This window comes from Vanacampus margaritifer, chromosome 1 (genome assembly GCF_051991255.1).
Source record: "Vanacampus margaritifer isolate UIUO_Vmar chromosome 1, RoL_Vmar_1.0, whole genome shotgun sequence".
Classification (NCBI taxonomy): Eukaryota; Metazoa; Chordata; class Actinopteri; order Syngnathiformes; family Syngnathidae; genus Vanacampus; species Vanacampus margaritifer.
Genome location: NC_135432.1, coordinates 37195066 through 37216251, shown reverse-complemented (window position 1 = coordinate 37216251; position 21186 = coordinate 37195066). Strand labels below are relative to the sequence as shown.

Here is a 21186-nt window from a genome sequence, read left to right as displayed (position 1 = left end):
GACGCTCCCTATGTTTCGCACCTGGATACTCTTGAACGGCAAATGCCACAGTATGTGTTTGTGTTGTGACAAATTTGCAGGCTGCAGCTCTTGTTTCACTGAACAGCTGCTGTCGATGGCGGGCTCGGTGGGAGGAGGGAGTTTTTCCCCACCGTGCCGGAAGGTCACCACCACTAAAATTAGCTGCCAAGATGCAAACTGAATGAATGCGTGGGACGTTAGAATATCATCATGCAAAAATATGAGATTCATTCGATGACATCACTATAAGGTGGACAGAAGACATATCCATCAGAGGTTGGCATATCTTGACTGTGGTTGGGTAAGAAAATGATTCTGCATGTTAAGATTCTTATCTGTAGCACCTCAATTAACAGACAGCAGGAACACAAGTGAATCCATTTTTATCGCGCAGACGTGGCACAAAAATTCACACTTGGTTGTGTTATCAAAAAATCCAGAGTAACATGGATAAATGTCATGCACCGTAATTATTAAGCTTTGTTTACTTCACAGGCACACCAGCAATCAGGAAACGATACCATCTCACCTTGAGCGTCCCCTCCAGATGTCAGCACGGCAATGGAGCGTCCCAGCCCCATCTTGGTGGGGTCTGTGACCAGCTGGAGGTTCTTAGACATGTTTCCCAAGTGAGGTCTATGATGAATGGGAAAGGAAAAACAGAGCAGGAGAGGCTGCTCTACTCCTGGAAGTGCACAGCCTTTATAGTCCATTGGGATCCTGAGCCCACTCCCACTGACACCCTCCTCCACCAGCACTCAGTCAACTAAATATACATCCAAGCACCTGCCTTGGACATGGCAACACAAAGGACATGATCCTCATTGATAAACAGTATTTGAACAACAGCTCCTTTCACCAAAACAAAAGGAAAATGGTAGAAAACCCCTCCATGAACTGTCACCTTACCGCGGTGGAGGGGTTTGTATGTACCAATGATTCTAAGAGCTATGTTGTATGGGGCCCCTGGTAGGGTCACCCATGGCAAACAGGTCTGAGGTGAAGGACCAGACAAATCACAGCTCACAGACACCTTATGATAATAAAATAAATGGACGGACGTTTCCCTTGCATGGACGCGGGTCAAAGAGGCCCCCCTCTAGAGCCAGGTCTAAGCTGGAGGTGGGGCTTGTAGACGAGCGTCTGGTGGCCAGCCCTGCACCCATAAGGACCGGCCGGGCACAGCCAGAAAAGGCAACGTGGGTCCCCCTTCCTATGGCTGTTAACTGGGCAGCAGCCAAAAGCACTCTGATTCCAGGCAACAAAAGCTAGTGGGGAAGGAGTCCAGGCTGGTGTGCAAGGCACAGGAGTTCCAACTAGTCATAGTCGGACTCGCATCCACACACAGCTTGGGCCCTAAAGAGGGTTTGGACTCTCTTCCACTATAGAGTTTCCCATGGTGAGAGGCGCAAAGCAGGTGTGGGCATAGTTATTTCCCCCCGGTTTGGCGCCTGTACGTTGGGGTTTACCCCAGTGGATAAGAGGATAAACTCCGTCCCTCCTTCAGGTGTGGGGATGGGTCCTGACTGTTCTGTGTGCCCATGCACCAAACAGCAGCTCAGGATACCCACCCTTTTTGGAGTCCTTGGAGGGTGTATTAGAGAGTGCTCCAGGGACCTCGTTCTGCTAGGGGACTACAACGCTCACGTGGGCAATGACAGTGAGACATGGAGGGGCGTGATTGGGAGGAATGGCCCACCTGATCAGAAACCGAGCAGTGTTCTGTTACTGAAGTTCTGTGCTTGTCACAGATTATCCATAACGAATACCATGTTCAAGCATAAGGGACTTGGAACCAGGCCATCCTGGGCCGCAGTTCAATGATCAACTTTGTGGTTGTGTCATTTGGATTTGTGGCCGCATGTATTAGATACTTGGGTGAAGAGAGGGGCGGAACTGTCAACTGATCACCCCCTGGTTGTGTGTTGGCTCAGACGGTAAGGGAAGATGCCGATCCGACCTGGCAAACCCAAATGTAATGTGAGGGTTTGCTGAGAACGTCTGTCAGAATCCCCTGTCAGAAAGAGTTTCAACGGCCAACTCTGACAGAACTTCACCCTTGTCCCAAGGGAGGCGAGGGACACAGAGTCCGAGTGGACCTTGTTCTGTGCCTGTGAGGCAGCCGATTAGAGCTGTGGCCGTAAGGTAGTCGTTGCCTCTTGTGGAGGCAATCCCTGAACCTGCTGGTGGACACTAGTGGTAAGGGATGCCGTCAAGCTGAAGAAGAAGTCCTGTCATGCCTTTTTGGCCTGTGGGACTCTAGAAGCAGATAACAGGTACCTGCTGGCCAAGCGGAACGCAGCTTTGGTGGTTTCTGAGGCAAAAACTCGGGCATGGTAGATGTTCGGTGAGGCCATGGAAAATGGCTTCTGGAAGGCTTTGAGGAAATTCTGGTCCACCATCCGGCATCTCAGGAGGGGGAAAATGTGCACCATTAACACTGTGCATAGTAAACAGGTGAGATGCTGACCTCGACTCGGGATGTCGTGAGTCATTGAGGAGAATACTTTGAAGACCTCCTCAATTTCACCGACACGCCTTCCCTTGAGGAAGCAGGGACGAGAGACCTTTCTCCTTTCTCTGCAGTCAAAGTCACTGCGGTGGTTAGAAAGCTCCTTGGTGGCAACGTCCTGGGGGTGGATGAGATCTGGCAGGAGTTCCTAAAAGCTCCGGATATTGTGAGGCTGTCCTGGTTGACATGCCTCTCCAACATCGCATGGACATTGGGGCCAATGCCTCTGGATTGGCAGACTGGGGTGTTGGCCCCCTTTTTAAGAAGTGGGACCGGAGGGTGTGTTCCACCTACACAGGCATCACATGCTAACTTGTTCTGGGTATGTCCCACTGGCAGGAGGCCCCAGGGACAACTCAGGACACGCTGGAGAGACTATGTCTCTTGATTGGCCTGGGAACGCCTTGGGATCTTGATGGAGGAGCTGGACAAAGTGGCTGGGGAGAGGGAAGTCTGGGCTTTCCTGCTAAAACTGCTGTCTCAGCGACCCAACCTTGGATAAGCGGTGGATAATGGATGGATGGATGGATGGCACTCCTCAGCCTCCCTGACCTCTATTCAGGGGTGCTGAAGAGGAGTGTCCGTCAGGAAGTCGAATCTCGGTTTCAGGAGGAGCAGTATGGTTTTCGTCTCAGCCGTGGAACAGTGGACCAGCTCTACACCCTTGGCAGGGCCCTCGAGCGTGCACGAGAGTTAGCCCAACCAGTCTAAATGTGTTTTGTGAATTTGTAGAAGTCATTTAACAATAATAATAATCATAACAAATCGGGAATTCAATCGGGATTCAGTGTCTTGCTCAAGGACACTTTGACATGATCACCAGGGTTGAGGCTCAAACCCACAACCTCACGGATGGGAGACGACCACTCTATCAATGTGCCATGCCGCCCCAACAAAGATTTTAAAACAGAAACATGGTCAGGCCATAAACCAGTGGTGGGCAAACTTGGGCCTCGAGGGCCGGAGTCCTGCAGGTTTTGGAATATTTCCCTTCTCCAACACAACTGGTATATGATCAGCTCATCATCAAGCTCTGCATAAGCCTAATAACGATCCTGTTGATTGGAATCAGCTTGTGTTGGAAGAGAGAAACCTCCAAAACCTGCAGGACTCCGGCCCTCGAGGACTGAGTTTGCTCCTGCCATAAACTGTACATTCAACCATTTATTTCCAAAATGTAGACACAAAGACAAAACATATTGAAAACAATACCTTACTCATTTGTGGAAAATGTTCTGGTCCACACAGGGACAACAGAATGAGTAAACACCCTCTTACAGTTGTGTATGAAAGTTTACCCTTAGAGGAAGAGGCCAACCAGGAATGAGCGTGAAAACATCCCCACCGATCAGGAGCGGGCATTCACACAGCAGAATGTTGATATGCATACCATCAAGCCTAGGATATGTAAACTTTCAAGCACAACTGTAAGTGCTCTCCTACAAACACAACAATGGAGCTCAGTCATTTACCCAGAGAACAATGGAATGCAAGAGGCATCAATACTGTGGCCACATTTTAATTAGTTCCCAACAATATATTATATGTGAATTTACTGAGAGGAAATCAAGTTTCATTGCTTGCATATACAGTGCCCGCAATGTGAGGATCTGTCTTAGTGTTTCATGAAAAAGACACATCACCTAATAGCCTGGAGGGGCCGTGAAAGCAACATGAGACTTTTTTTTCTCGTATGCCACGCAACAGGTAGCGTGTTGTTGTCTTTGCGTGATAACGTAAATCTGACAGTAATTGTTACGAATTATCATTAAAGAGTTGATGCTCGCTCACTGCTAGGCTTGATTATTTGTGCAAAACTACATGACTCAATGTAGTGTTCAATGACTCAAGTGATGTAATGAACCTTTTGCATATATTCAAATTTAAAGGTTGTAAAACAGAATACAATTTATTAGAACATATATGGGCTAATAACCCATTTATGTTAACTGAAATCCAGAAAAGACTTAATTATTTGTTTCAAATAAAATAACTCACTTAAAAAAATAATGTAAATTAATGTTAAATAAAAAAAGATTGTAATAAGTCTTTAGTTTATTTTTTAACAAAAACAAACTTTATTCTTAAATGTCACACTTAAAAATGCACATACAATGGAGTTGAAAGGCAAAACAACCAAGTGTTATTTTTATTGAGCAGGGATGTCGGTATCTGCTGAACGGAACTATTAAAGTAACTTTTAATTTAATTACTTACAAGTAAAGTAACTTAATTTACTTTTTTAAGGTGACTGTGGCAACACTGGTTAGGAGGTGACCAAGCATTTGGTCACGGTAAGGGCTCCAGCGCTCTGCTGAAAAATAAACTTAGAGAAGGGTGAAGAATCTCTGTAGGAATCCACCAATCTGGTCTGCATGGTAGAGTAGCAAATGGAAACCATTCCAGAGACACATGACAACCTGCATAAGACATGCTCTCATCTAATGTGACAATGGTAATGAATATCCTTTTGCTTCAAGTGGTGAGGAGCACGGAGAGGGAGCATCCAAACTCAGTGGAACAAATTTCTGGGAAAAGAAAATGCAAAAGTATGAAACTTTGGGAGGCAACCCCAAATGGAATACGTACAGTGGAACCTTGAAGCTGCAAAACCCAAAAGTTTAACTATTTGAGTTGGACATTTACAGCCTTGTTTTTAGAAAATATAAATGGGCAACAATTTTTGGAGTTGGAACCATTATCATGAGAACTTATAAGATCTAACTAGACATAATTTCAATTGGTTTGGGTTTTGCTTTTTCTTAGGCTTTTTTTGTGATTATCATTCTGAAAGGATGTCAGTGGTAAGAGAAATATATCCAGCAGAAGTTAGCATGATGTAAGCTTATTCAAATTTAAAATTGAAAAAAAAAATGCAGTAAGGGTTAGCTTAATACTTTATTTCATAGTATTTTGGTGTCATGATAGTCGGACATTCTGTTCAGCTAATGTTTGGCACACTCTTTGTATTAGTGGGACCATTTTTGTATAATTGCTGTTGGCTTGACAGGAAGTGAACTAGAGACTTTGATTTGGCTCTTCACTCACATTCCTTTTGTGATGTTTGACAAATCCCTTTTGAAGAAAAGGTAGGTAGTGTTCCATTTTAATATTTTACATGATAATTTATTATATAAACCCCGCCTACTGACCGAAGCTAGCTGGGATAGGCTCCAGCGCCCCCCGCGACCCTTGTGAGGAAAAGCGGTTAAGAAAATGGATGGATGGATGGATTTATTATATACTTGTGACAGTTAATGAGAATCAGAATAATCTTTATTGGCCAAGTACGTAAAACACAAAAGGAATTTGTCTCTGGTAGTTTGAGCCACTAGTGTGTAAATTTATAACAAAACCATGATGACAATTTTTTAAATGAGGGTTTACATGTATTACCCTTCATTCAACATTGACATTCATTTTTAACGACTACTGTATTCTTTTAAACAAATTAGCATGACAGTTATTCTACCATAGTTTTGGATTTTTCGTGGTTATTTTTACTTCATTTTGACTTTTGTTATTTTTTTAAATTAAGCTAGTTTTAATTTGTTATTAGAGGAGCTTTTCAGTATTTTTTTCAAAGCACTTTTTTTAGCTAATAATGGCTGTATTTTGAGTTGATGTAATCCCAGCTATCCCAGCTGAGATGTTGCAGAGGTCATGAGGACCTCTCTCAACAGCAGATTTCAAGAATACATTTGTACAGGAGGACACCATCCACAGGGCTTTTTTCTTTTTTTCATGAAAATTCCATTATTGTGTATTAAATGGCAGGTTTTAAGATTTCAATTACTATGAATAAACTATGAAAACATGGACATTTTCACTATACTATAATGTATTTTGTTGTTTTATACTGTAAATGTAAAATGTAGTTTTAGTCCTTTAGTTATTTTTTTCAGAGGCATTCTCATTTTTATTCTCATACTCATTTTTTGTTCAGGATTGCAGGCGTGATGGAGCCTATCTCAGTTGACTTAGGGCGGTAGGACCAATCGTCAACAAAATTCATGTGCACATTTCTGCTCATGCCAACTTCAACCTCTGAAATAATCAAAATGAGATAGAGGAGCTGCATGGAGGTTAAAGGCAGCACCGCGATCAGAGCCGGAAAGAACTTAGAAGCCATTGCTCCGGAGGGTGACCACGAGCCATCTTGGTTAAAGAAGGCCTTTTGTTCCAAATTCCAACCAAAACTCCATCTTCTAAGTCAGATCATTCAAATGATCGCTGCAAATTACACTCCTCTCGCTAGGTCGGTCCCATTTTGCTTTGCTTTGCTTAATTCTTGAACTTTCCCAAGAAAATAACACGCAGCTATCAAAGAAGCAATAGCAACCTGTTGCCGTCATTCTCGCGTTGGTGTTACATTATGTCTCTTAATAATTAGATGGGTGACTTGGGCTAGGCCGTTGTGTCGCTGTGACCTGGCTTGGCATCTTCCTGCACTCTGGCGCACTTATTTAGTTGAAACCAGTTAAGACCATCAGGTCATACATTTTCACATGGGTTAGGCTGAGCCGCCCCCCGTGTGGGTGGGTGGCCAAGATAGTATAAGAATAGAAACCATTTTGACAGATTAGACCTTCTCCCGCATATTAAGAGAAAAAGGCCCCACTGGCAGGGTTTCATTCAGATCCTTTCAATGGCGTCATCAGGCTCACAAATTTTCAACCCAAATTTAAATGAATTACACCAAATTGAGATCAATGGGAAATTATATTTCAAACAATAATAAAAAAAAAAGTTTGACCGAATCAATTGTGGTCCAACATCAAGGTACCACTTTAGGTTATTGCTCCAGTTCAACAGTTTGTACTCACAGCAGACTCTTCAAAGTTGAGCAAGGATGCCACCGGGTCACTACAGCGTGGTTGAGAAGGTAAGATCCTGAGAGGATCTGAGATAGAATGGGAGAAATAAAAAGCAACCTCCGTGTCCAAACGCTGCTTGTCCATGAGAGAAAGACGCTTGGGCAGCATCGCAAACGCAGTGTTGGTAGCACAGGTCTTCTGGTCTGGAAAACACAGGTCAGAGTTTCCAAGTTTATCACATTTTCGATGAGCAAATGTGGACGAGTTGTCGTTCTTTTACCTCTGTCCACGATATGATCATCAAGGTTGATGCGACTAACAGGCTTACACACTTCTTCCAATTCTGAGGGATTCAGACCGCGCAGCTCCCGACGGGCCGAGCTCTCTTGCTTCTCAAAACGGCAATGCTTCTTGCCCGTGGAAAAAACAATGACAGATTCTCTTTGCAGGGTTTGGATCGACTGCTGTCCTTCCTCAATCTTCTGCTCTTTTTCATCATCACAGCTGACGTTCATCTTTGTTTTGTCCTCACAGCGGGTTTTAACCTGCAATACATAGGAAGGATTCAATTCATCAATGAGAAGTTGCTTAGTGGCCTAAGCTTGGATGTCGCTTACAGGTGAGGTTTGAAGAACTGGGAGCTGCTCTTCCTTTCCTTTGTCGAGGCTCTGTCCATCCTCCTCCTCAACAAATAACGTCTGGACAACTTGCTGCCACCACATGACACAAGAGTTACAATTCTTAGCGGGTTGAATTTTCCCAAAGATTATAGCAGTGTAGACTTTAAATAATCTTTGACAAAACTCCAAACGGTTTTCTTTGTTGGTATGAAGATTTAAGAGAAACGCTAACAAAAGAAAAGATTACAAAATAGTTGTATTTTGGTGTATTATTTTGGAGCACCGAGTTATACTATATTTTTTCCTCTAAACACACAAAAAAATTATGTACAATTGAGATTGACTGTAACCTAGCAAAATTATTTTCTTTCCTTTATAATATTTCTTTTTTCTCCCTCTTAGTCAAACTTATTCTTGTAATCTTAAAATTACTTTGCTTTTGCAGTACTCAAATACTGTTCAGAAAATAAGATTTTTTTCCCTTCTAAGTATTACTTCTTTTTTTTATCATAAAACTTTGATGTTATTTTTTGGGACACATTTTTTACTCCCATGTCTTTCTTTTGGGTCACTGATGGATGCTGTAATGAAGAGATCTGCAATTAAAATTTGGAGTGGTCCAGTTGCAAGGAATTTTTCAGGGCAAAGGTTCGGAGCTCAAATTATTTACATTATCATAGCTGACCCATCCATCCATTCTCTATACCGCTTATCCTCACAAGGTTCATGGGAAAAGCTGGAGTCTATCCCTGACTTTTGGCGATAGGGAAAGGTGTGCCCTGGAGTGTGGACTGGTTGCCCGCCAATCGTACAGCACATATAGACAAATAGATAACCACTCACAGTCACATTAATAACACCTACAGAACATTTTGTGCTGTCAATTTCCATAACATGCATATTTTCGCAAGTACCCAGAGAAAACCTACTCCACTCCACACAGGACGGCCAGAGCCTGGATTTGAACTCAGATCTGAACTGTGAGGAGGATCAGACATTCAACCTGTCAACTAATGTGAAAATGGCACGTATCCCTTTTCACAATGTTTGTGGTTTTGCAAATAGGGCCTTTTTTGCTTTCCATGACAAAAATAGTATCTGCTTGTACCACAAATGAAACTATGCATTGGTGTTTTATAGTGGGATCTAAATAAACAAGAATAAATGAATTCCTAAAAACACAGAAATAGAAAGTGCTTTTTTTTTAAACATCTAAATTATTAAAATAACATTTAAAAATGAAGAACATCAAACTTGCCAATAACTTAAATATTTAGTAAACAGGCACAAAACTGTCAAGCCTCCCATACATTTTAGTACAAACTCATAGTATTTTGATGCCTGCAAATCAAACGCAAAACAAAACCAAAGGCTGGTAAACATCTTGAAGTAGAGCAACACAGGAATCTGTCATGTTCAAGTAAGTGGACTTGTAACTCCTAAAAGGAAGCACATTTTAAGTAAATGAATAAATAAATAAACACACCATTTATCAAAAACTAACCAGGTATTCTGTAAATTGGTTAAATTAAACTCTTCCCTAACAAAAAATTGTCAATTTATGTTGAGCGATTATAATTTTATATTACTTTTTGGGAATATTTTTGCATTAGGTACAGGAGTTGCCCTTTTTAGACAGTCACGTGACCAGTTAACGTGTGCTGTAATCAAGCATAAAACCACATGGCTTCGAATGATTACAAATACACTCACAAGGAATTATTGCGTCTCATAGTGGACATAAAAGGTGGAATTACACCCAATGGGGTAAATGACTCGCACCCACACTTATGCGCCCCCCAACAGCGCACTCCCGCTCATCGGCGGGAGGGCGTCTCGGCTATCTGAAATAGTGAAATCGCAGCCTCGCACCCGTCGACGGGAACGCGCAACCGAGGGGTACAAAGGCGTAAGCGCAAGTACTGGGACGCGGCCCACACGTCGCAAACCGGAAACAAAGTTAATGGGTGAAAACCCGGAAGTCCCGCCTCCTACGTGGCATATAGTCCATAGCAACGCACCACTTCTTCAAAAGCAGTACAGTCGCAGGGGAGTCTCTGAAAATTCATTCAGTCGAAAGTGTAGACAAAACTGTGGCTGATGACGAGGACGCATTCAGCCACCCAATAGCGAATAAAAATTAGGGACAGTTTTACAAATTACATATTTCAGGGTGACGTATGTGTGACAAATCACCATAAAACAAACAAAAATGTGCCTTTTTTAAAATGCTGTAGTAGCTGCGAATGGTAGACCACTGCTTACTACAGCTGAAAATGTCATTTTATCTGTCATTGTGGAGAAACAGGCTATATTTAAGGGACAAATGTTTTATAGTGATTTTTCCACCATTTCCATTTACATAAGTCACCCTGAAATATGTAATATGTGGACGGTCCTTAACCTGGTCGGTAACAGTGAATATCAAACATCAAATGTCCGGCCAAATTTTTATCGCTCTGCCAGCTACATTTGGTGCGTGAATTAGCGTGCAAGGAAGAAACCTGACATGCGGAAGGTTACGAAGTTCAGAATTGGCACAGTATTTGGCGACTTAAGATGGCTTTTTTTGTGTCCATTACATCAGGAAACTCACATTCAAATGAACGAAGGCGGCCGTTGTTTACACACCGGATACGTCATAGCGTGACTGGATAATAAGCATTAAAAAAAAAAAAAAAATGACAAAAACGAACAAGCCCACTCTGAAAACTAATTAACACAAAACTTCAAACAACAATGAAAATTTCAAAAGTGTTATAAGCCTGCAACGACCACTTCAGGGTATAATCAGCCTTTTGCCTTTTCACCTTTCACATTTTTTTCTACATTTTCCAATGTTTTTGTCTTTTAAAAAAAAAAGTATTTATTCTTGTGGCATTGCAGCTTTTTTGTCATAAAGTTACAATTTTATTCTTGATAATGAATATTTTTCTCCCTTGCAAGAGCTATGACGAAAAACAATTCATGCACAATAACTTTTTTTTTTCACTACTAATTACTTTGTAAGTTACTATTATTTTCTATTCTTATAAAATAACGAGCCGTTCAACTAGTAATATTTTTGTTTGAGGGAGTTGCACAGCAAGTCATGAACTATAATACGTTAGTAGCGGCAGAATAGGACCACATAATACACACCATGGGTGGACTGGGAGGTGAATCTCTCTGCGGTGTCAACATGTTGTTGGCCTCTTTGTGCGTTGAAACTGAGAGTTAAAATAAATAAATAAATAACTGTGTCACAGCAGCACAACAGGAAGACAGAAGGTTTTTATTATGGGCCTGCTTGTGGATCAAATCAGTACCTCTAATTTGATTGCTCTCACACTTTGCTTTAGTTGAATATATTGCATCCTACCTGCTGCGGCCAGACTCTTTTTAGTTGGAACTCTTTGTGGCTGAATTGGAGAATAAAATTAGGTAAAAATGCAAATAATATAAAGCAATTAAAATAGTCATGTACATACTGTGTTGATAAAAGTGACTCTTCTCGATGGTTTTAGAGGTGTGGCGCGCACGGGGCCTACCACCGTGACCCCCTGCTTTTGGCTGGCAGCAGCTTTTTGATGACTCTTTGTAACAGACACTTGTGGCTACAGAAATAACAGAAATACAAGAATCTATAGCAAATCATTTAACACCACTATAATTTTATATAAAAATAATAACGCAATAACAACAGTAATATAAGAACAACAGTAATAAGAATAAATTGCATTGCATTACTTTACTTTCCCCATTGAGGGATTAGTAAAGGTTATCTTCACATATCTTATTAAGAAAACGAATAGACGCAAAAACTCACAAACATGGCATAAGATTGAGAGCGTGGAGTTGCATTTGATTGGCTGGAGATGCACACGCCTTCATTACGCAGGATACTTTGCAGTGCAGTGGAATCTGGCTTAAATTCCACAGCTTTGTCTGAAAAACAAGTTGTTGTTTTTTTGTATTCGTTTGTTTAAAAAAAAAAAGTTATGTCGGTCTTTGTGTCAATTTAAAGTTGTGCTTGATGGTGAGACAAAAGGTTAATTCCCATAAAATCCCAAATATTGTAGCAATTATTTTGATAATTTCAGAGGTTGAAGTTTCGCGTGAATTTTGGTGACGATTCATAGCATTTTTGTGTCATTAAGCAACATTTAACTTTGCTACATTTACATGTTCAACGTTTAACTTACCCCAATGGTATATAAACTTTCAAGCACAACTGTACATTTGAAAGCACAATGGAGCACTATTCAAATCAGAAAATTGATTTATGCTGTCACAAGCAAACCGGCTTTACTTTTTTTCTTCTTAAACTGAAATAGTATCTGACGAAAGGGCATGGTGCAAAATCCATATGGAATGTGTCTTTGAGCGTTGTATGCTCAGGATGGCATCCCACAGTATGTTGCGGACATAAAGTGTCGCCAAAACGAAATTACTGGTGTACATGGCTTGTTAGCATGATAGTTGTTAGCAGGACTGGGCACTTAATCGTCAATTCCCATTGATGACGATGCCCACCTTTCAGCGCGTGCTTTCGCATATTCAGCAAATGCATTAAGGCTCGCAAAAATACACGAAATGAGAGGGGCTGTATGTACTCATCCCCGATGGACGGATGTAAACGTGCTTCAGTCGGTGCTCAGTCCATGTATTTACCCGAGGCTTTGTGTAATTGTGCACTTGCTGCAAGGTGGGCATCGTCAAAGACGGGAATTGCCGAGTAACTGAAGTGCCCAGCTTTGGTTGTTAGCATTGTTAGAACATACTGTATTTGGGGCAAGAGTGAAAGTGATTTTGACAGAGCAAGCCAAAATCCCCAAAAATCTATCTCTAATGGCGGGTGACAGGTTAGAAACGTTTTTAAAATATTTTGGTTGAATTGTGTTGTATCTTACCTGCTGCTGCCAAACTCTTTTTGAGCGGAAATCTCTGTGGCTGCATATGTGAATAGAAAGAAGTAAAAATACAGAAAATGAACAGCATTGGAAATAGATGCATGTACCTACTGTATCGATAGAAATGACTCTTCTAGACGGTTTTAGAGGTGTGGCACGCATGGGGCCTGCAGCCTTCACCCCCTCCTTCTGGTTGGCAGCAGCTTTTTGACGACTCTCTGTAACAGACACTTTGTGTGGCTGCAGAAATAACACAACTATTACTAGGTGACTTATCGTCCCTGTAAAGCAAAAATAAATATGTCTTCCAAATTTGACACACCAGTGTTGTTAACAAGCCTGCCAAATTTAAATATTTAGGATATATAATAATAATAATAATAGTATTAATAATAATAATAATTTTAAATAAATACATAATCAACCATGTGTATAAAATAAGACTTAAAAAAGTTGTGAAAAAACATGCATACATGCTACATACATACTGTATTTTACACTTCGCTGTATATTTAACAACTAAATTTTTATTCCAATATTAAACTTTTTATTTCAGTTTAAAGTTTTTGTTTTGCAGAGCCCTGATGCTGTCGAAATGTTGTGTACATTATAAATAAACTGTTCACACCTACTACAATGGTAATGTAATTTAATGAATAAGCTTCAAGTTTTACACAGTTTTTCCATTTTTCTTTATTATTTATGATGTATTGTTCTGACAGCTTAAGTCACTTTTAAACAAACAAAAAGCCTATGTACGTTCTTTTAATTTAAAAAATATATATATATATATATATATATATATATATATATATATATATATATATATATATATATATATTTTTTAAATTAAAAATAAATATAGATATATATTGATAGATATTGTATGTTTTGTGTTTTGGTCCATGGCTTATTGTAAAGATATTTGACACCAACATTTAGTTATTTATAATAATTCATAATGTATTACTTTAAGAACTCTGGTATGTTCATGCAGTAACCCGTTTTTGTACTTTTGTGCACTAACAATTTGAAATGTGACATTTTTTTTAATATAGGGATGGATTTTTTTTTTATCCAATTCATCCCAAAATTAATCAACTTTAATGGATAATTAAAATAATTGCTAGTTACCGTCCTAATGAATTTTACCGTGATAAAACTGAAATTGGAGGATCACATACAGAACTACTACTACTACTACTACTACTATAGAAATAATACTAATAATAACTAGACTTAATGCAATTTCTGGAGAAATTGCGTGGGAAAGCTGAAAGCTGAATGCTAATAGCTGAATGCTAAGCTTAATTTTCATGAAGGAAATTGGAAGATAAATTAAGTGAAAATTACAAAGTATTAATAGTGAAATAATTTGACAATGATTTGTATTCATTATTGCATTTGGGTTAAAGATTGGTTAAAGCTGAATTTGAACCCGGGAACACAGATCACCATCGCTTTTTCTTAACCACTGAGCCATAGAAGAATCTGTGACATTGCATGTAATTGCAGTGAATATGTCAGTATATTCAAAGGTTGCATTGAATTTGAATTTTGAATATAGAAGAGATGATAAAGAAATAAAACTTAATAATAACGGATGACATCAAAAGTAATGGATGTGAAGTCATTTGACAATGTTTAGTATTCAATATTGCATTTGTACAAAACAGTTATATCTGGCAGGGTTCGAACCCAGGTCCTCCGTGTAGTATGCTAATAGTCTAACCACTGACCTAACTTGCCTGGTACATAAAAAAGTAGCTTATGGTGCATTTATATTTAACACTTTTAATCATATCAGTGAAATTATAATGCATTTCCTGATATGACAGTCAGTTGGTTAACATATAATCACTTAGCATAATTGCCATGGATACATTTGTAATGTGCAGTAGGAGGTTGGATTCGACCCGCAACCTGTTGGTTACTGGACAAAGAACTTAACCAAGTGCGCCACTGAGCAATATCAGATGATGATGGGAAGTTGTATGTATGAAAGTGGGCGCGGAAAGTGGGACTGAAAAAGTTCCATTGAAAATGAATAGGGGAAAGTTGATATTTAACGTTACATTATGCGAGTACTGCAAGTAATGTGGAATCAGACGATAAATACCCAGGAAAGAATCAGACAATAAATTCCCAGGAAGGTGTGATTTTTTTAAGCAAGTTGAAATTTGAACGGTGTAAATCGGATGTATTATATGGGAGTTGTTTCTCTGTAGAAAAACTGAGGAGAATAAAATGCTATAATAATAATAATGATAATAACAACATAATAGCAATAAGTAATAAAGGTTAGAGCATTCCCACTATTAATACTATAGAAATAATAATAATAATAATACTATAGAAATAATAATAATAATACAGTACTACTAATACGAAGAAGACAAAGAACAATATGAAGAGGACGAAGTAAAAAATTAAGAGGAAGTAAGACTCGTACAGTGTCCACAAACTTACAAACATGGCACAAGATTGAGAGCGTGGAGTTGCAACTGATTGGCTGGAGACACACACGCCCTCATTACGCAGGATACTTAGCAGTGAGGCGGTATTGGGCAGGAATTCTGAAGATTTGTCTGAAAATCATTTTTATTAATTTTTTAAGAAAGTAACAAATCCATCATGTCAATGTATATTTTTCCTTATGCCTCTTTTTAAAATATACCCGAATGAAAGGACATAGTGTAAATTCCATATGGATGTGCTTTAGCGCCTTCTTTACTCAGGTTGCCGTCCGGCAATATATTAGCATACAGTAGGATGAACATATTTTAATTTCCAAAAAACAGAAGACTCGGCCCAGCCTCGAGATACTTAAAACATACTCGACGTTTACTCAAATATGCCATAAATTATAAATATTTTAACAAATGCCCCCTCTGTATAGTTTGAAAATAAAACAAAAAAATGTAATACAGTGTATTTGCCACTCAATGAAAAACTGAAATTTTTATGAACTTATAAAATCTGTCCGGGGAGTAGATCTGAACAAAACCACAAAACCGTCGTTACATCAGCCCGTCATCGACCGATGCCCATTTTTCGATGAGTGCTTTAGGATGCGAAGCCTCGAAAATATACACAGCCACAACACTCGCCAAAAGGTGGGCAAACTTCAATGACGAGCTGATGTAAAAACTGTTGTGCCCAGCTCTGCCGGACAAGATAGAAAAAGTGGCCATCTCATCAAAGGAGGACGTTTGGTCACCCTAGCATACAGGCTGTTAGCAGTATATTGGCTTTCTAACCATCTCAGTAGGCTTTTGCTCTTTAACACATGTCCATTGAGGTATGAAAAGTTGCCAAATTTAAATTATGGGTGCACATAGCTTTTCAGCATGTTACCATTGTAAAAAATTATATTTAATTTGGGCCAGAGGGAAAGCCAAACCAAACTACCAACAAATCTGTCACTATTAGCAGGTTAAAGGCTAGTAACACATAGCAGTTAAAGGGGAATGAAACACGAAAACTCTAACAGCAAGAACAAAAAAGTACAATCCATGACAAGCACATAAGTTTAATAACAAAGCCCCACTTGGAATCGGATCTGGGAACCATTCCTCCCAGTGTCATTTCGTGTCAATTCACAGAAATTGGCAGAACCTCCCCAGTGACACCTCTTCAATTTACCCAATTTTTATTCCATTACTAGTGCCCTATGATGTCAAAAGAAAGAATCTGAAATTTGAGCCTCCTAGCTCAAATTCTTTTTGAGTTATGGCCCTTCATATTTTGGGTGCCACCCACACTTTGGGATCTGGGAATTGCACATTATTTTTGGAGGCCCATATAATTTTTTTTAAGGCAGATACAGATATGTAAATTGCTTTATCTATATTCTGGCACGGTCTGTCAGAATCTGCACTTAAAAAAATTGCATAAGCTCTAGCTGTACTATTTTTATCACTATTAAACTTTTAAAAGTGTTTTTTTTTTTTTTAACTCTGCTTTACTGGATTTTGACTGATGTTGCAAGGCCCACTGAATATTGTGTTCTATTGCTATAAAAACATGGAACCTACCAAAAGAAAGCTCAGAGTCTCTTCTTTCATCGGGAAAAAAGTATATTTCTATCTGTTTCCATTTTGCAGCAATTAGAATTAGAATATAGCCAAGTTTAATCATTATTCACAAATCTGTTTAGAACTGTGGGGAAATCAGCTTGTTTGCAACATGCTCCAGGTTTATCTCTTATACTCTGCTGCCACATGCTGGCCCTTTTTATAATAACTATCATTGCTTCAACCGTTCTCTGCAGTTGAGAGACTGCATCAAAGCCTACTGCGTGCTCTAGCATAAAAATGGATGAATACGTCTTTGGCACACTTCAAACATTTAAAATAGAATGTTCAGTATTTATACGTTTTTGGGAGCAAATGAGTTAATGGCACAATATATTTTGTTGACATTTTGGGGGTATATTTCTTGGAAATGTTTTGTGTTGGTGGTGTTTCAACTGATTTATCAACGAACGATATGTACTGATTCCTTTTCATTAAGGAAGGTGGGGCGCGTCATGCTTAGCCTAGCGGGAGGGTGCAAGAAAAGGTTTCCCCCAGGCTTATAAAGCGCTAGGATAGTAAGTCTAGTAGTGTATATGGACTGCTGGTGTTGTGTACAATATACAAAGGGTTAATTTGCAAATTATTTATGAATTATTATGAAATAAAATGTTTACATTGATATTATCCTTGTTTTAATTTTTATTTAATTGTGTGGGTCTGTTTTACTGCCGGAAACATGAATAGTTACAACAATACTTTCCTCCCTGTGAGAAGAATTACTGTAACTCAATGGGACTCTTCCTGGTTAAATTAAAAAAATATATAGTCTGAACCTCTCGATCTCGCACACCAGCTCAGGCACCTTCCCTGTCCGCGACATTCCACGTCCCTGGAGCCAAGCTCCTGTTTTTGGCGAATGGACCACAAAATTAATCATCAATTTTGCAAAGAACAATTTGCAGTTAATAATTTAAAAGTAGTGTCATCCGAACCGTGTTTACCTAAAAATATTTACACACGTATGATATGTCCCCTTCCCGAAGTTATATGTCGGGCTGGTGAAGTGGTTTTGGTGTCATAGTATCGGAGCATATACGGGTATCAGTGTATGTCTTCTAAAAATCCCCCCCATTTGCTCTACCCTGTCATGAGTATCATCTTTCTTTGTCAGTCTTCGAATCACATCTGGTTTGGCCATTGTAATTGTAATTATTATTATTATTATTTTGGAAGATTATGTTAAACTAGTCGGGATACGGCTTAGCACAGGTCACATCATAAGCACAAAAAGGGCTTGAAATTGTGACACAACTGCACGAGTAACATACAAATCGACATAGTGAACTTACCACATGGGTGGCTTGAGAGATTATCCTGTGCGTTCTCACTTCTCACTGGATCTTTGCAAGTGAGATGGGCCACGTTATCCAAAGAGACAGAAGAGGAGGAGGAGGAGGAGGAACTCCCATGATGTGCAGCATTTTCGGTCTTTAAAGTGCCAGAATGCCCAGAGGCTGTTCCAAGAGATTTACGTTTCTCCTTTGTTGCTGCTACTGTGCTTTTTAACACAGCCGAACACTTCAGGGGTTTCTCTTTTGGCTTCTGGGTTTTTATAAAAACATTGTTTTTAGGCGGGATGGTATGAACATCACTTTTCGGCTGTAAAGTTACAATGTCCGTTTTCAAACTCTTATGCTGAGAGATATTGAAAGGCTTAAGCCTGGTGCGTGACTTTTTCCTCTTGTCTTTCCCCTGCAGTTAAGTAATATGATGTTAACAAAAGACATAAGAAAACAATGCAATGTCAAAACGACACATGGAACAAACACACTCACAGCCAAAGTTGTCTCCTCCCACTGAGTAACAAGAATAGCTGCAGGAGGATGTTGGGACTTGACCAGCACTGGAAGTCTGCTCACTCTTGGCCGCACGAGTGTCTTACTCTCAGGATCTTGGTTCTCTGAATCCCTGTCAGGAAGGTGCAGTGTGGCTAAAGGCTTTGAGTTCTGTGGCTCCAGTGGCATCTTGTTCTCATTTTTCACCCTGACAGAAAGACGTTAAGGTGAAATTGAGTATTGTTTCGAGACAGAGACACAGAGAGAGACAGAGAGAGAAAGAGACCGACTGACAGACAGAAAATGGTGATGAGAAACTATTAACAGTACTGTATTGCACAAAAGACGGAGAAGAGCCCGTTTGATGACTATGTGATGTAATTGATCAAAACTCACTGTAGTTTTAGTAGCACAAACTAATTATATCCCAAATTTAATTGAGAGAGGCAACACAAGACCACTAAACAATCGCTGCATAACTCAAACAGTACGTTGTACATCAGAAATACTGATAAAAGCAAAGTATATCCTTCTAAGCTTAACATTGCTCTCACTTTCTTACCTACCTCCGAGAGTAAGCGCTGAACCCATCTTCATTTTTCTCGCGAAGAACTGGAGGAGCGGCGTCCATTATTCAGTAGTGTCGAATAATAGAACGACTGGAGCGTGAAGAAAACAATCAATAGACATCATTTTTGCAACCGTTTAACATTAGTCATTGTTTGTGGGTTATAAGTCACCGTGACGACACAACGAGCGAGTAAGAAACAAAAACGAGTGTAAAAAAAAAAGTCAATACAGAGGGCATTTTGACACCATTGCGGAACATTCGTACTTACGGTAACTAAACACTGTCAGGCGATAAAACAGTGTGTTATTCACCCAGAATTTCCTTATTTTGCTTTCATTAGTTTGACGCCCGTTTAAAGAGCTCTTGGAAACTCTTTCTAGCCGTGAGTTGACCGTCAACTTCCCCGTCTAGCAACCGTTTGTAATGTACCGCGCTTTGCCATTGGCTATAATCAAAACTGTATTAGCCAATCACCACACGTGTCATTTAGCTGCGTTTTCTTTGGCCAATGAGCGACGGAGTTGCGTAAACAACGCCGACGACTTCACGAAAGTTATTTAAATTAAACAAATTTAATGGTAAGTTAATAAATAAGTTTGTATTGGGCAACTGGCGCCCGACCAGACTCTGAATAGACCCTTATTAAATTTAAAATAAAACATTTTTTAAACTCTTTTTTTTTTTTTAAACAAGCACAACAAAAATCTTCAAAAAACTTATTATAAATTTTCAACATGTATTTTTCGAAAAACGCGGATAAATATGGGAGGACAAAATCCCAGAACAATTTTAAATAAAACGAAGCAAATTATTACAAAAATATTGAACAAAAATGAAAAGAAAGAAAGAACGAATGAATGAATGAGTTGCTTTATTACAGACTCAAGGTCCAGACACAAACAAACCAAATCCACGATCTAAAAACAAAAATATTCAAAAACTACCTACACCCCAAGGGACATTCAGTGTGATCCCTAGCGTCATCTAGTGGTGAACTAATAATTCATTTATTTTAAAAACCGACTGTTTATGTCAACAGTAGGCTTATGCCAAAAAACATGTTGTATTGCATAAAGAAATATCCATTCATCCATTTTCTTAACCGCTTGACCTCACAAGGGTATAAGGGATTACGAAGAAATATATTTTTTAATATAAAATTGTAGGTCTAGTAATCATTAATTATATTACATGGCTGTAGTCTCACCTTACCAGAGCTGCCATATTTTGCCACTATCTTCCTGCTGCAGATGCTCAAAGGACAACTTTGCAAATGTGCGAGTGGTGCTTGCATCGAGTGTCGGACCCAATGGGTAAACTTCAGCTTACCTTCCAAAGCTGGGGCCTGCAGGTGGTCGTCACTAACTCCCGTGAATCAGGCCCATCGTTTGTCACTTTCCGCTTTGCTCTCGCAAGTTTTTTTTTTTTTAATATATACTAGTTCCTCCCTCTAGCCGCTCTTGTTAGCTGCTACGGCTAATTTCGTCTCACTCGGTCATTCTAGCCGTTCACTGGGCTTCACAACGGCTGCCATGTCGCCGTCGCTCGCCGAGATGGTCGTTAATAAATAAGAATTAGTGGAAGGCTTGCGAAAATGTGGTCTCTCTGAGCCACCGTAGTGTGCGTGCTCCTGCGTGCTTCTAATGCTAATCTTTGACCAATAGATGGCCCTAACGACTACACACTGGATCTTTAATAGAGAAGTAGCATCATATAAAAGTCAACAGTACCAATTTTTCCAGAAAATGGGACTGGTATCATGCTTCATGTACCACAAGCCGATGTTTGATAAGTGTGCAATGATTTCATTATTGAAATGAAAAAGAAAGAAAGAAAATCTCATATGCTAACTGTAGCTTTAAGTTGTAATATCACCATTTACCACTAGATGGCTTGGAA

At 39.5% G+C, this 21186-nt stretch overlaps 2 protein-coding genes across 4 annotated transcripts in view; both read right to left on the bottom strand.

The window, feature by feature from the left end:
- pfkma (phosphofructokinase, muscle a) overlaps window positions 1-705 on the bottom strand; it is a 33461-nt gene extending 32756 nt beyond the window's left edge. For 2 of the 3 annotated variants that reach the window (XR_013289489.1, XM_077553082.1), the window contains exon 1: window positions 551-705. Coding sequence is in view for 2 of the 3 variants with exons in the window: in XM_077553082.1 (XP_077409208.1) it covers window positions 551-641 (91 nt within the window). In the remaining variant the exon portion in view is untranslated. The remainder of the gene's footprint in view (window positions 1-550) is intronic. The other variant, XM_077553090.1, reaches the window with a different exon arrangement.
- A 3877-nt stretch (window positions 706-4582) lies between these two features.
- Window positions 4583-19720, bottom strand: troap (trophinin associated protein). The gene is made up of 15 exons (XM_077552850.1): window positions 19556-19720; window positions 19283-19375; window positions 18717-18924; window positions 18231-18633; window positions 15332-15450; window positions 12974-13102; window positions 12863-12902; window positions 11779-11897; window positions 11441-11566; window positions 11332-11371; window positions 11112-11179; window positions 7968-8060; window positions 7631-7895; window positions 7360-7553; window positions 4583-5061 (listed from the first exon to the last, which is right to left on the bottom strand). Exons 2-15 carry the CDS (start codon window positions 19345-19347, stop codon window positions 4975-4977), a joined length of 1956 nt encoding a protein of 651 aa, XP_077408976.1. The 5' UTR covers window positions 19348-19375; window positions 19556-19720; the 3' UTR covers window positions 4583-4974.
- Window positions 19721-21186: the final 1466 nt, after the last annotated feature.

Excerpts from the sequence above, each read along its gene's own strand:
- troap (XM_077552850.1), bottom strand. The coding sequence starts at position 19,347 with ATGGACGCCGCTCCTCCAGTTCTTCGCGAGAAAAATGAAGATGGGTTC. Across the intron at positions 18,925-19,282 it reads TTCAGCGCTTACTCTCGGAG|GGTGAAAAATGAGAACAAGA; the intron begins GTAGGTAAGAAA and ends TCTTTCTGTCAG. Across the intron at positions 11,180-11,331 it reads AAAGAGTCTGGCCGCAGCAG|TTTCAACGCACAAAGAGGCC; the intron begins GTAGGATGCAAT and ends TTTAACTCTCAG.